The sequence below is a fragment of the Nerophis lumbriciformis genome, linkage group LG01 (assembly GCF_033978685.3).
Source record: "Nerophis lumbriciformis linkage group LG01, RoL_Nlum_v2.1, whole genome shotgun sequence".
Taxonomy (NCBI): domain Eukaryota; kingdom Metazoa; phylum Chordata; class Actinopteri; order Syngnathiformes; family Syngnathidae; genus Nerophis; species Nerophis lumbriciformis.
The window spans coordinates 78,721,154-78,737,219 of record NC_084548.2 but is presented as its reverse complement, the minus strand read 5'-3'; the positions used below and the strand labels follow the sequence as shown (position 1 = coordinate 78,737,219).

Here is a 16,066-nt window from a genome sequence, read left to right as displayed (position 1 = left end):
TGAGGAGCAGTGATATATACAAGTAATTAAATAATACAAATAATAAATAATAATAAATAAAACACTGGTGAGGAGGACTGATGTATACAAGTCATTAAAGAATACAAATAATAATTTACCTTTTGAAAGTAGCAAATGTTAACTTGAAATAACAGTATTCCGTACACCAATGATACTTTGTGTACTGCAGGATGTTTGTGATGACAAGCAAAAAAAACAAATAACTTTGTCCACAAAATGTACGGAAAAAGAAGCAAAACCGTGGCCCTAAAACCAGATATGGCACTTAGCGTGGGTTACCTGTACTGTTGCACCATATGGGAACAAAATGCCAGCTGTTATTACCGCCACCGAACATGGCGGACATGTCTGTTACAAGATACTGCAGAAGCAAACAGTAGGGCTACAATGGTATTGCTATCATCTTGCACGGGACAATACACCTTTCATAAAAAAAATAAAAGTGATATTAATCGAGATCGGATGATATTAAACTCTAAAGGTTTATTGGCCACATGCGTGGACAGCACCTTTTAGCTCTTATTTCCAAAATTGTGTACACTACTGAATTGGGGTCTTATGGCCGCTTATGTGGACACTTATACTGCCATCTGGTGGTGTCAGAAGAGTATAACATACAATGGAATTTGGGGGAAAAACGTGTAAAAATAAGAATTAGCATGTCAATAAACATGAAGTACACATTTGTGTACTTATGGACTAAGTACATCATATCAAAAGATGATTCTTAGTTTTTATTCTAATTAGGGTCCAATAAGCGCAAAGAGAAATAAAAATATCATGTAAACAAACAGCTTGGGCCTTAAGAGGTTAATCTTCATCTTTTTTTTTGCCATATTGCCCAGACCTCAACCCAGTTTGACTGTACTACAATGTAGTACAGGCATACCCATCCAGGGCTCCGACTATAGTTTACTAATAAAAAATGATCTGAAACAATCATCTCAGACAACCTGCTCTACGGAACATGAATGGAATTCCATTAATGAGGATTTAAAAAAATCCATGAATTCAGTAGGATCAGCAAGTTGGGGAAAGAGACACGTACCTCCCAAAGAACACCACCTTCATGTGCCTCCTGGCAAGCACTTCCCCAATCCCAGCAACCTTGGTCAGGTAACTTCGAACCTCCTGGACCTGCTCTTCTGTGGTAACTGGGTCCAGCTCTTCATTTTTGTGAGCATCTAGAAGGGAGAGCTTTTATTATTTGAACGTCACTTAGAAAAGACTCAACAAGAACAGACTTTTAGTTGTATCGTTTCCCATGGTAGAAATGTCCTAACATACCAATTCGGAGAATGTGAAAGTACTTTATCATTATTAATATAATACTCACACTCACTTCTCGGTGAAGCGCTTGAGTGTCTAGAAAAGCGCTATATAAATCAAATCCATTATTATTATTATTATTACCAGGGTTAATTGTCTAGTGGTTAAAGGTACCGTATTTTCCGCACTATTAGCCGCACCTAAAAACCACAAATTTTCTCAAAAGCTGACAGTGCGGCTTATAACCCGGTGCGCTTTATATATGGATAAATATTAAGATTCATTTTCATAAAGTTTCGGTCTCGCAACTTCGGTAAACAGCCGCCATCTTTTTCCCCGGTAGAACAGGAAGCGCTTCTTCTTCTACGCAAGCAACCGCCAAGGTAAGCACCCGCCCCCATAGAACAGGAAGCGCTTCTTCTTCTACTGTAAGCAACCACCCGCCCGCGTAGAAGAAGAAAAAGCGCGCGGATATCACCGTACGTTTCATTTCCTTTGTGTGTTTACACCTGTAAAGACCACAAAATGGCTCCTACTAAACGACAGGGATCCGGTTCATGAAAAGACGCAATCTCTCCATCCGCACACGGATTACTATTTCACAGCAACTGATATTCCTGTGAACCGCACTGTGGATACAACGGGAGCACGTACGGTGAATATTCGCACCACGGGGAATGAGAAGTCATCCTTCACTGTGGTTCTAGCTTGCCATGCTAATGGCCAGAAACTTCCACCCATGGTGATATTCAAAAGGAAGACCTTGCCAAAAGAGACCTTTCCAGCCGGCGTCATCATAAAAGCTAACTCGAAGGGATGGATGAAGAAAAGATGAGCGAGTGGTTAAGGTAAGTTTAAGTTTACGCGAAGAGGCCGGGTGGCTTTTTTCACGCAGCTCTGTCCATGTTGATATACGTATGTTTGTGATTGCACATTTGCGTACATTTTGGGAGTGAACAGAGTTGTTAGAACGCTGGTTTTTAATATATTATTAAAGTTTGACTGACCTATCTGACTGTTTTTTTGACATTCCTTTAGCGCAGTTAGATGCGGCTTACAACACGGGGCGGCTTATAGGTGGACAAAGTTTTGAAATATGCCGTTCATTGAAGGCGCGGCTTATAACCCAGGGCGCCTTATGGTGCGGAAAATACGGTATATTGCAGTTACAAAGACAACTAATTACCTTCCAGAAAGGAGGCACTCTCCTTAATGTAGGCCCCTAACTGCTCGAAGATCCCATTAATCTTCTTCTTCGCTGTGACAAAATGCTTGAGTGGCGACGCGTTCACCTCCGCCATCAGTCTCTTATCCTTCTTGCCGTGGACTGTGTTGGTGTTCGGCCGGGGGAAAACCAAAGACATGGCACTGGACGGAGAAGAAACAGAAGAAGAACCCCATGATAATCAATCCTGACACCAGTGCTGAATCAAATAGTCAAAAATGAGGACGCCCCATGTTGTTCTCATTAAATGGTTTTTCTCACTCAAAAGTGCATATTTTTACCATTGGAATCATTTCTAGAGTTTGAAAATATACAATGTTGATGTTTAATATTTATGTGTTATTATGCCAAGGTAACTCAGTTAACTGCCTGTTTTAATGCTGTTTTACAAGACACGTGTCACATGACTTGGCTGGTTCTGAAATATATAAATATATTTTTATTAACCATAGCCAGTTTTTTTTTACCGTAAAATCTTCTTGTTTCAATGTTTTTTTTGTTAGTTTTTTAATGTTTTAGTGTCTTACTGTTTATGGAAAAGAAAAACAGTACCAAAGTGGATTTTACAGTAAAAAAAAAACTCAGTCTGCAGAATTTAACCTTAAAATCTATTGTCAATTTTACAGTCTACAATTTGATTGATAATTTGTTTTGAAATAATAAGTCAAGCACATACCTGCCAACTTTTGAAATCAGAAAAACCTAGTAGCCAGGGTCCAAGGGCCGCAGGCCCCGGTAGGTCCAGGACAAAGTCCTGGTGGAGGGTTCAGGGCTCCGCCCCCCGACGCAAAATGATTATTAGCATTCAGACAGGTTAAAATGTTGCTAAAACCATCACTTTTCTATCAGTCACAGTGACTTTTCAAAACAAAAATATGACAGCAAAAATCATATGGGTTGATTGACATGTTTATTCTGTAAGCTAACTTCAATAGTTTGAAATTATTTTGACAGTTAATGCCAGTTATCCTGTCAACCTTTCACAAGACTTCAATTTGTTCATTGAAAGTATAAACAGTATAAACACTTTTTACAGTAAAACAGTACTAAACAATTCCATTAAAAAAAAAATTGGTGTCATTATTAACTTTCTGTCCAAGCTTGTATAATCTACTGCCTTGTTCAATTGTAAAAAATATTCTGTGCCTAAAATTCACATTTCTATCACAATTATCATACTGTAAACATGGTAAGCTAACTTCATTAAAATTAATAGTCCTGTCAATAGCATGGAATTACAATTCAAATGTAGTTTTTTTGTAAGCCTTTCAAAAGAATTCAAAATATGAAAAATTAATGAAAATTAATTGAAGCCATCAGACACTTGAAAAGTGGCACATCACATCTCTAATGTAATCATTTGAACTTTTCAACAGAAATAGCACTGCAAAAATATTAAGGACATACTTCTGTATTTTGGTAGTTATGCTGTCAACATTTAACAAGATTTCTTCAACTTGGACTTGAAAGCATAAATAGTATAAACACTTTTAACAGTATGTCGTGCTGTGAAATACAGCCGACAGGATTGCGCACCAAACACGAAGCAAGGCCAACGCGCATGCGGTGCAGGAGAACAAAGGACTTCTTTCATTTAAGGTTTGTGATAAACCATCAAACTCATTCGTTAAAAGGACTCTATAGTAATATAAAGCAAATTTTTCTGGACATTATCATGCAAGAAAAGTTTATTTTTGGGACCGCGATCACCGCGTAATGATTTTTAAAGGTTGCATTACAAACATTTAACTGTCCCATGTGATCAGCCAGTGCGATTGGAAATCCATGCTCAATTATTGCCTCCGTAAATAAAACTTCGGCATTTATCACATCCAAAGAATCTGTTTGGGCGACGAAAAACGTTGAAAGTTTTCCACTTGTATCGCTAGCAACGGCATTAGACTTGTGTTTTTTTGTCCCAACGTGGTCTTTTACATCGCTAATTCCTCCGTGTCCGATCGAAAAATCTTGTCTGCACAAGGTGCAATTCGCGTAGTTTTCACCCTTTTTTTTTTTTAATTAATGAAAAACCGTATTTTTTATCACTGCAACCGTAACCCGGAATAGGTTGATGAAAACCGTACGAATTACGGGAAAACCGGAGTAGTTGGCAGGTATGCAAGCAGATATTTACCTACAGTATTTATCTTTATTTTAAGAAAAAATATTTTTGGAATACATCATATAATATATTTTGGTTTTATTTTATTTATAATTTTGAATTTTAAAAGATATGCAACTGCATGCAGTACATGATTTTTTTTAATGTCAAAAGGGAAATAAATATATTTAGTAAGAAAAGATTTAAGCGTTTTATTAACGCAAATTAAATAATGTGGCGGCCAGATTTGGCCCCTGGGCCTTGAGCTGGACACCTGTGACTTAGAACTAAAAAAAAAAAGATTGTTTTTCAAGCCTACTTGAGGTTAATTTACGAGTTAGAATGCATACAAAAAGAAAAACATTGATTTATTTATGTAAGGATTGTGAATAATAGACTAAATCTCCCCAAAAAGTGGTCTAAAAAAGGTCTAATAAGTGTATTAAATGACCAAATAAGGACATCATACTTTTAACTAACAAGGGTGCTGTTTTAGCCAGAGCACATACACTATATTGCCAAAAGTATTTGTCCACCTGCCTTTACTCACATATGAAGTTGAAGTGCCATCCCATGGAATTGTCCAAAATGTTTTGGTATCCTGGAGCAGTCAAAGTTCCTTTCACTGGAACTAAGGGGCCAAGCCCAACCCATGAAAAAACAACCCCACACCATAATTCCTCCTCCACCAAATTTCCCACTTGGCACAATGCGGTCCGAAATGTAGCGTTCTCCTGGCAACCTCCAAAGCCAGACTGGTCCATCAGATTGCCAGATAGAAAAGTGTGATCCATCAGTCCAGAGAAGGTGTCTCCACTGCTCTAGAGTCCAGTGGTGATGTCCTTTACACCACTGCATCCCACGCTTTGCATTCGACTTGGTGATGTATGGCTTAGATGCAGCTGCGCAGCCATGGAAACCCATTCCATGAAGCTCTCTGCGTACTGTACGTGGGCTAATTGGAAGGTGACGGGAAGTTTGGAGCTCTGTAGCAACTGACTGTGCAGAAAGTATTTGCACTATGCTGACCCACTTGGTGGCTGAGTTGCTGTTGTTCCCAAACTCTTCCCTTTTCTTATAATAAAGTTGACTTTGGAATATTTAGGAGCGAGGAAATTTCACGACGCTGGAAATCACTGAGAGCGGCCCATTCTTTCACAAATGTTTGTAGAAACAATCTCCATGCCTAAGTGCTTCATTTGATACACCGGGCCAAGTGATTAGGTCACCTGGTTCTCATCATTTGGCATACTTGCCAACCCTCCCGATTTTCCCGGGAGAGTCCCGAATTTCAGTGCCCCTCCCGAAAATCTCCCGGGGCCACCATTCAGCACGTGTTACAACAGCGTAGCTTCGTAAAAAAAAGAGTGCGGGTACTTTCCTGGCCCGCCTGCAGTCCAGACCTGTCTCCCATCGAAAATGTGTGGCGCATTATGAAGCGAAAAATACGACAGCGGAGACCCCGGACTGTTGAACAACTGAAGCTCTACATAAAAAAAGAATGGGAAATAATTCCACTTCAAAGTTTCAACAATTAGTTTCCTCAGTTCCCAATCGTTTATTGAGTGTTGTTAAAAGGAAAGGTGATGTAACACAGTGGTGAACATGCCCTTTCCCAACTACTTTGGCACGTGTTGCAGCCATGAAATTCTAAGTTAATTATTTGCAAAAAAAAAAGTTTATGAGTTTGAACATCAAATAGGTTGTCTTTGTAGCATATTCAATTGAATATGGGTTGAAAGGGATTTGCAAATCATTGTATTCCGTTTATATTTACATCTAACACAATTTCCCAACTCATATGGAAACGGGGTTTGTATGTTCTTCACAGAAAATGAGCCAAAGTCAGTGAGTCTCAGTTTGAAAAATGCATTAATTGTATCATTTTTCTTTGAATAAAAAATGAAAACGGGTCCCACAGACCCGAACACCACCAGTGTTGGGACTAATGCCGTTACTATCGGCGGTAACTAGTAATCTAACGTGTTATTTTTTATATTCAGTAACTCAGTTACCGTTACTACATGATGCGTTACTGCGTTATTTTGCGTTATTTTTTATGTAGTATCGGCTAGAAACTGAGAAGATCTGAGTGTTGCAGCGCTGCTGAAGAGGCGACAAAAAAGAGGCGCGCCGCGCGCTGTCTGTGTGTACGCGTGTGTGTGTGTGTGTGTGTGTGTGTGGGAGGGGGCGTGTCTGTGTCTACTATCAAGACGTCATGGCGAACCCCGAAGCAGAGTTTCTTAAAATGGAGATATTTTCAGTACGTTTCTTTTATCGACCACAAAGAAAAGAACATTTTAGTTGAATGTAAGTTTCAAATATGCTGAAACAGCTACAAAAACAACATGCTTCGACGAAGCTAGTAAAGAGACACACACTTCACCTCCACCTCCAACAGCGGCTGGATTTTAATGAGGCACTGCACACTGAAGGTACACACACTCTGTCAATTCTCTTATATACTCTTTCATTTTAGACTTTTAGAGTGTTTGATTATCACATCACTCTAAATGTTTAGACTATAAAGTTCACAAACCTAAAGAGGGATACTAGTGGGCCAGGCTAATATTTCCTTTTCTCTAAACTAAGTGGGGAAATGTGTAGAGTGTTCTGGGCTTCAGACATGATTTTATTTCAGAATTCCTTGAGATAAAAAAACGCCTGGTTAGGCTTTATGTATGTAGTGTGTGCCTTTCTTGGTTTACAGCTATGTTGTTATTATGCTGTTTGTTACTTATGTATGTTAAGTTGCAGCTATTTAAAATAGTTTTGTCAATTTGTTCTGGTCTGAAACAAATTGGCCCTTTAAAACATACAGGTAAAAGCCAGTAAATTAGAATATTTTGAAAAACTTGATTTATTTCAGTAATTGCATTCAAAAGGTGTAACTTGTACATTATATTTATTCATTGCACACAGACTGATGCATTCAAATGTTTATTTCATTTAATTTTGATGATTTGAAGTGGCAACAAATGAAAATCCAAAATTCCGTGTGTCACAAAATTAGAATATTACTTAAGGCTAATACAAAAAAGGGATTTTTAGAAATGTTGGCCAACTGAAAAGTATGAAAATGAAAAATAAGAGCATGTACAATACTCAATACTTGGTTGGAGCTCCTTTTGCCTCAATTACTGCGTTAATGCGGCGTGGCATGGAGTCGATGAGTTTCTGGCACTGCTCAGGTGTTATGAGAGCCCAGGTTGCTCTGATAGTGGCCTTCAACTCTTCTGCGTTTTTGGGTCAACCATGCAAATTTTGCATTTCCTTTGGAAATCGAGGTCCCAGAGTCTGGAGGAAGACAGGAGAGGCACAGGATCCACGTTGCCTGAAGTCTAGTGTAAAGTTTCCACCATCAGTGATGGTTTGGGGTGCCATGTCATCTGCTGGTGTCGGTCCACTCTGTTTCCTGAGATCCAGGGTCAACGCAGCCGTCTACCAGCAAGTTTTAGAGCACTTCATGCTTCCTGCTGCTGACCTGCTCTATGGAGATGGAGATTTCAAGTTCCAACAGGACTTGGCGCCTGCACACAGCGCAAAATCTACCCGTGCCTGGTTTACGGACCATGGTATTTCTGTTCTAAATTGGCCCGCCAACTCCCCTGACCTTAGCCCCATAGAAAATCTGTGGGGCATTGTGAAAAGGAAGATGCAGAATGCCAGACCCAAAAACGCAGAAGAGTTGAAGGCCACTATCAGAGCAACCTGGGCTCTCATAACACCTGAGCAGTGCCAGAAACTCATGGACTCCATGCCACGCCGCATTAACGCAGTAATTGAGGCAAAAGGAGCTCCAACCAAGTATTGAGTATTGTACATGCTCATATTTTTCATTTTCATACTTTTCAGTTGGCCAACATTTCTAAAAATCCCTTTTTTGTATTAGCCTTAAGTAATATTCTAATTTTGTGACACACGGAATTTTGGATTTTCATTTGTTGCCACTTCAAATCATCAAAATTAAATGAAATAAACATTTGAATGCATCAGTCTGTGTGCAATGAATAAATATAATGTACAAGTTACACCTTTTGAATGCAATTACTGAAATAAATCAAGTTTTTCAAAATATTCTAATTTACTGGCTTTTACCTGTATCTTTGTCTTTGTGTGTTGTATGTAGAGCACATTGCTTAGCAGAGTTCAGTGATGCAAATGCATGTCAAGTTGATCAACAGATTGTATTATCCTCCAGTGCAATAACAGTACTAAAATGAAGGCTAAAAGGGCATTAAATGGGGCCTTAAAAAAAATTAAAAAATATATATAAGTAACTAATTAGTTACTTTTCACAGTAACGCATTACTTTTTGGTTTAAGTAACTGAGTTAGTAACTGGGTTACTTTTGAAATAAAGTAACTAGTAACTGTAACTAGTTACTGGTTTTCAGTAACTAACCCAACACTGAACACCACACAACATCATCCCTAGTGGCCAAATACTTTTGGCAACAAAGTGTATGTGCACATTTCTACCAACAATGCCAAGTGTTTACAATCAGCAGCTTAAAAGGTTTGTTTTGATCCAAAAATCCATGAGGTAATACAATGAAAGCACATGAGAATATTAGTTAGTGTTGCATTTGATCACTGCGTCATTTGCAGTTACTAGTCTGGGCCCAGCTAGCATGGACTTCATTCTGACAAGTGCAGGTCATCAAAGAAAATATAACAGCTAAGTAGAGGTCATTAAAGAAAATATAACAGACAAGTAGAGGTCATTAAAGAAAATATAACAGACCATTAGAGGCCATTAAAGAAAATAATGATTGCTATGTTGTCTTACCGTGGATGAAGCTCTCCTTTCACAAATAATCCTCTTTCATGCTGCTTCTTCAACACACGGACTACTAATTATTAGCCACTTCGTACAAGAAGCTGTCCGTCTTGGTTCACCGTCGCTGTGCTGTGTGTTGGAGAGTCAAACAAACATTGTAATCAACATGTTTGGGCACAATGTGACAACAATGTCGCGGACTTGTGCCGACATTACAATGTTACTGACGCCCCTCGGCCTCTTCCGGTTTGTCTCGCCGGCGGAAGTGCTCATGCAACTGTCGCCCCCTGCTGCTCTGGAGGAGAACTGGCCGCTGAAGCAAGTATAAAACTGTAAGGTAAGTAGAACTGTAAGGTAAGTAGAACTGGCCGCTAAGGCAAGTAGAACTGTAAGGTAAGTAGAACTGGCCGCTAAGGCAAGTAGAACTGTAAGGTAAGTAGAACTGTAAGGTAAGTACAACTGGCCGCTAAGGCAAGTAGAACTGTAAGGTAAGTAGAACTGGCCGCTAAGGCAAGTAGAACTGTAAGGTAAGTAGAACTGTAAGGTAAGTACAACTGGCCGCTAAGGCAAGTAGAACTGTAAGGTAAGTAGAACTGGCCGCTAAGGCAAGTAGAACTGTAAGGTAAGTAGAACTGTAAGGTAAGTACAACTGGCCGCTAAGGCAAGTAGAACTGTAAGGTAAGTAGAACTGGCCGCTAAGGCAAGTAGAACTGTAAGGTAAGTAGAACTGTAAGGTAAGTACAACTGGCCGCTAAGGCAAGTAGAACTGTAAGGTAAGTAGAACTGGCCGCTAAGGCAAGTAGAACTGTAAGGTAAGTAGAACTGTAAGGTAAGTACAACTGGCCGCTAAGGCAAGTAGAACTGTAAGGTAAGTAGAACTGGCCGCTAAGGCAAGTAGAACTGTAAGGTAAGTAGAACTGTAAGGTAAGTACAACTGGCCGCTAAGGCAAGTAGAACTGTAAGGTAAGTAGAACTGGCCGCTAAGGCAAGTAGAACTGTAAGGTAAGTAGAACTGTAAGGTAAGTACAACTGGCCGCTAAGGCAAGTAGAACTGTAAGGTAAGTAGAACTGGCCGCTAAGGCAAGTAGAACTGTAAGGTAAGTAGAACTGTAAGGTAAGTAGAACTGGCCGCTAAGGCAAGTAGAACTGTAAGGTAAGTAGAACTGGCCGCTAAGGCAAGTAGAACTGTAAGGTAAGTAGAACTGTAAGGTAAGTAGAACTGTAAGGTAAGTAGAACTGGCCGCTAAGGCAAGTAGAACTGTAAGGTAAGTAGAACTGGCCGCTAAGGCAAGTAGAACTGTAAGGTAAGTACAACTGGCCGCTAAGGCAAGTAGAACTGTAAGGTAAGTAGAACTGGCCGCCAAGGCAAGTAGAACTGTAAGGTAAGTAGAACTGGCCGCTAAGGCATGTAGAACTGTAAGGTAAGTAGAACTGGCCGCCAAGGCAAGTAGAACTGTAAGGTAAGTAGAACTGGCTGCTAAGGCAAGTAGAACTGTAAGGTAAGTAGAACTGTAAGGTAAGTAGAACTGTAAGGTTAGTAGAACTGGCCGCTAAGGCAAGTAGAACTGTAAGGTAAGTACAACTGGCCGCTAAGGCAAGTAGAACTGTAAGGTAAGTTGAACTGGCCGCCAAGGCAAGTAGAACTGTAAGGTAAGTAGAACTGGCCGCTAAGGCATGTAGAACTGTAAGGTAAGTAGAACTGGCCGCCAAGGCAAGTAGAACTGTAAGGTAAGTAGAACTGGCTGCTAAGGCAAGTAGAACTGTAAGGTAAGTAGAACTGGCCGTTAAGGCAAGTAGAACTGTAAGGTAAGTAGAACTGTAAGGTAAGTAGAACTGGCCGTTAAGGCAAGTAGAACTGTAAGGTAAGTAGAACTGCAAGGTAAGTAGAACTGGCCGCTAAGGCAAGTAGAACTGTAAGGTAAGTAGAACTGGCCGCTAAGGCAAGTAGAACTGTAAGGTAAGTAGAACTGGCCGCTAAGGCAAGTAGAACTGTAAGGTAAGTACAACTGGCCGCTAAGGCAAGTAGAACTGTAAGGTAAGTAGAACTGGCCGCCAAGGCAAGTAGAACTGTAAGGTAAGTAGAACTGGCCGCTAAGGCATGTAGAACTGTAAGGTAAGTAGAACTGGCCGCCAAGGCAAGTAGAACTGTAAGGTAAGTAGAACTGGCTGCTAAGGCAAGTAGAACTGTAAGGTAAGTAGAACTGTAAGGTAAGTAGAACTGTAAGGTAAGTAGAACTGGCCGCTAAGGCAAGTAGAACTGTAAGGTAAGTACAACTGGCCGCTAAGGCAAGTAGAACTGTAAGGTAAGTAGAACTGGCCGCCAAGGCAAGTAGAACTGTAAGGTAAGTAGAACTGGCCGCTAAGGCATGTAGAACTGTAAGGTAAGTAGAACTGGCCGCCAAGGCAAGTAGAACTGTAAGGTAAGTAGAACTGGCTGCTAAGGCAAGTAGAACTGTAAGGTAAGTAGAACTGGCCGTTAAGGCAAGTAGAACTGTAAGGTAAGTAGAACTGTAAGGTAAGTAGAACTGGCCGTTAAGGCAAGTAGAACTGTAAGGTAAGTAGAACTGTAAGGTAAGTAGAACTGCAAGGTAAGTAGAACTGGCCGCTAAGGCAAGTAGAACTGTAAGGTAAGTAGAACTGGCCGCTAAGGCATGTAGAACTGTAAGGTAAGTAGAACTGGCCGCCAAGGCAAGTAGAACTGTAAGGTAAGTAGAACTGGCTGCTAAGGCAAGTAGAACTGTAAGGTAAGTAGAACTGGCCGCTAAGGCAAGTAGAACTGTAAGGTAAGTACAACTGGCCGCTAAGGCAAGTAGAACTGTAAGGTAAGTAGAACTGTAAGGTAAGTAGAACTGTAAGGTAAGTAGAACTGGCCGTTAAGGCAAGTAGAACTGTAAGGTAAGTAGAACTGTAAGGTAAGTAGAACTGGCCGCTAAGGCAAGTAGAACTGTAAGGTAAGTAGAACTGTCCGCCAAGGCAAGTAGAACTGTAAGGTAAGTAGAACTGGCTGCTAAGGCAAGTAGAACTGTAAGGTAAGTAGAACTGTAAGGTAAGTAGAACAGGCCGTTAAGGCAAGTAGAACTGTAAGGTAAGTAGAACTGTAAGGTAAGTAGAACTGTAAGGTAAGTAGAACTGGCCGTTAAGGCAAGTAGAACTGTAAGGTAAGTACAACTGGCCGCTAAGGTAAGTAGAACTGCAAGGTAAGTAGAACTGGCCGCTAAGGCAAGTAGAACTGTAAGGTAAGTAGAACTGGCCGCTAAGGCATGTAGAACTGTAAGGTAAGTAGAACTGGCCGCCAAGGCAAGTAGAACTGTAAGGTAAGTAGAACTGGCTGCTAAGGCAAGTAGAACTGTAAGGTAAGTAGAACTGGCCGCTAAGGCAAGTAGAACTGTAAGGTAAGTAGAACTGGCCGCTAAGGCAAGTAGAACTGTAAGGTAAGTAGAACTGGCCGCTAAGGCAAGTAGAACTGTAAGGTAAGTAGAACTGTAAGGTAAGTAGAACTGGCCGCTAAGGCAAGTAGAACTGTAAGGTAAGTAGAACTGTCCGCCAAGGCAAGTAGAACTGTAAGGTAAGTAGAACTGGCTGCTAAGGCAAGTAGAACTGTAAGGTAAGTAGAACTGGCCGCTAAGGCAAGTAGAACTGTAAGGTAAGTACAACTGGCCGCTAAGGCAAGTAGAACTGTAAGGTAAGTAGAACTGTAAGGTAAGTAGAACTGTAAGGTAAGTAGAACTGGCCGTTAAGGCAAGTAGAACTGTAAGGTAAGTAGAACTGTAAGGTAAGTAGAACTGGCCGCTAAGGCAAGTAGAACTGTAAGGTAAGTAGAACTGTCCGCCAAGGCAAGTAGAACTGTAAGGTAAGTAGAACTGGCTGCTAAGGCAAGTAGAACTGTAAGGTAAGTAGAACAGGCCGTTAAGGCAAGTAGAACTGTAAGGTAAGTAGAACTGTAAGGTAAGTAGAACTGTAAGGTAAGTAGAACTGGCCGTTAAGGCAAGTTGAACTGTAAGGTAAGTAGAACTGTAAGGTAAGTAGAACTGCAAGGTAAGTAGAACTGGCCGCTAAGGCAAGTAGAACTGTAAGGTAAGTAGAACTGGCCGCCAAGGCATGTAGAACTGTAAGGTAAGTAGAACTGGCCGCCAAGGCAAGTAGAACTGTAAGGTAAGTAGAACTGGCTGCTAAGGCATGTAGAACTGTAAGGTAAGTAGAACTGTAAGGTAAGTAGAACTGGCCGCTAAGGCAAGTAGAACTGTAAGGTAAGTAGAACTGGCCGCCAAGGCAAGTAGAACTGTAAGGTAAGTAGAACTGGCCGCTAAGGCAAGTAGAACTGTAAGGTAAGTAGAACTGGCCGCTAAGGCAAGTAGAACTGTAAGAAGGTAAGTAGAACTGGCCGCTAAGGCAAGTAGAACTGTAAGGTAAGTAGAACTGGCCGCTAAGGCAAGTAGAACTGTAAGGTAAGTAGAACTGGCCACTAAGGCAAGTAGAACTGTAAGGTAAGTAGAACTGGCCACTAAGGCAAGTAGAACTGTAAGGTAAGTAGAACTGGCCGCTAAGGCAAGTAGAACTGTAAGGTAAGTAGAACTGGCCGCTAAGGCAAGTAGAACTGTAAGGTAAGTAGAACTGGCCGCTAAGGCAAGTAGAACTGTAAGGTAAGTAGAACTGGCCGCTAAGGCAAGTAGAACTGTAAGGTAAGTAGAACTGGCCACTAAGGCAAGTAGAACTGTAAGGTAAGTAGAACTGGCCGCTAAGGCAAGTAGAACTGTAAGGTAAGTAGAACTGGCCGCTAAGGCAAGTAGAACTGTAAGGTAAGTAGAACTGGCCACTAAGGCAAGTAGAACTGTAAGGTAAGTAGAACTGGCCGCTAAGGCAAGTAGAACTGTAAGGTAAGTAGAACTGGCCGCTAAGGCATGTAGAACTGTAAGGTAAGTAGAACTGGCCACTAAGGCAAGTAGAACTGTAAGGTAAGTAGAACTGGCCACTAAGGCAAGTAGAACTGTAAGGTAAGTAGAACTGGCCACTAAGGCAAGTAGAACTGTAAGGTAAGTAGAACTGGCCACTAAGGCAAGTAGAACTGTAAGGTAAGTAGAACTGGCCACTAAGGCAAGTAGAACTGTAAGGTAAGTAGAACTGGCCGCTAAGGCATGTAGAACTGTAAGGTAAGTAGAACTGGCCACTAAGGCAAGTAGAACTGTAAGGTAAGTAGAACTGGCCACTAAGGCAAGTAGAACTGTAATCAGGGACGTGCACATGATTATAGAGGGGCAGGGGCTCAAAGTCAGAAAAGGGCAGGACATTTTTTTTTGGTCCTTTACACAATATGGAAATTAATGTAAAATTAAATTTGCTAATAGGAAGCTAACTACTTAGCTGTGTGTCCTTTGTAGGTAAAAGTGATTGCCATTTCTTTTGTGTCAACAAATTATTGTCATAATGAGTTAATTCACATTATCATAGGCTTGGAAGACATGAAAAGCAACAAAACACTGGTTTATTATTAGGCTATTTATTGTTAAAGATAAGCACTTTAATATTGAACATTGAACAGTGCAACATGAACTTTGAAAAAAAATACAAAAATAAATACTCAAATGGAAAAAAATTCAATGAGAAAATCTGTCGTCCTTCCCTTAACTTGATGAAAACACCATCAAGTTGTAACTTATGGTCTTTCTCACTTAATGCTCAGACTAAACAACTGAAACGCAATACAGGGCCAAAAATATGGACCAGGAGCCAGTAGAGGGCTGTAGGATGGAGGCCACCCATACCCAAATATGCTCCTCAATGTAAATTCAGGGCTTCCATGAAATGCTGTGAAATCAGTGCACAATCAGTAGCCAAACCTTCTGGGGGCCTTAAAGCAGCAACCTTCTGGGGGCCATGTCCCTGTAGATGTTGATCACATCATTGTGATTTATGACTACGTCTTTTTCAATGGAGAGGAGAAGGAGATCAGACAGCCTCTCTTCTGTGCATAGGCCTCTGAGTGAGTTTTTGATTATCTTCAGTTTAGAAAAAGACCTCTCTACTGTGGCAGTGGACACTGGAATCGTGGCATATGTTTTCATCATTTCTTCCAGTGCTGGAAAGATGTCATGTCCACTGTTGTCTCTTAGTGTTCTTAAGATCCCCTTCAGTGTGAGAGTGTCATGTGCAGAGGTGGGTAGAGTAGCCAGAAATTGTACTCAAGTAAGAGTACTGTTACTTTAGAGATTTATTACTCAAGTAAAAGTAAGGAGTAGTCACTCAAATATTTACTTGAGTAAAAGTAAAAAGTATGTTGTGAAAAAACTACTCAAGTACTGAGTAACTGATGAGTAACATACACACACACATCATATATATATATATATATATATATATATATATATATATATATATATATATATATATATATATATATATATATATATATATATATATACATACATATATATATATATATATATACATACATACATTGATATATACAGTATATAATTTATATTTATTTATTTTGCCGCTTTTGTTTACATGTTAAAGGTGTTTTAATGAATATACATGCATGTTTAACACATATAGATTCCTTTCTTTCATGAAGACAAGAATATAAGTTGGTGTATTACCTGATTGTGATGACTTGCATTGATTGTAATCAGACAGTAGTGATGATAACGTCAACATTTTCAAATGGAGGA

The 16,066-nt window shown here is 40.2% G+C and overlaps 1 protein-coding gene across 2 annotated transcripts in view; it reads right to left on the bottom strand.

Moving 5' to 3' along the window:
• Positions 1–9,706, bottom strand: part of mfn2 (mitofusin 2) — a 51,123-nt gene extending 41,417 nt beyond the window's left edge. The window contains exons 1-4 of one of the 2 annotated variants that reach the window (XM_072914845.1): positions 9,615–9,706; positions 9,408–9,527; positions 2,477–2,658; positions 1,070–1,205 (exon numbers count right to left, since the gene is read on the bottom strand). In XM_072914845.1, coding sequence (XP_072770946.1) covers positions 1,070–1,205; positions 2,477–2,654 — 314 coding nt within the window. In that variant the 5' untranslated portion in view covers positions 2,655–2,658; positions 9,408–9,527; positions 9,615–9,706. The other variant, XM_072914844.1, reaches the window with a different exon arrangement.
• Between the last annotated feature and the right edge of the window lie 6,360 nt (positions 9,707–16,066).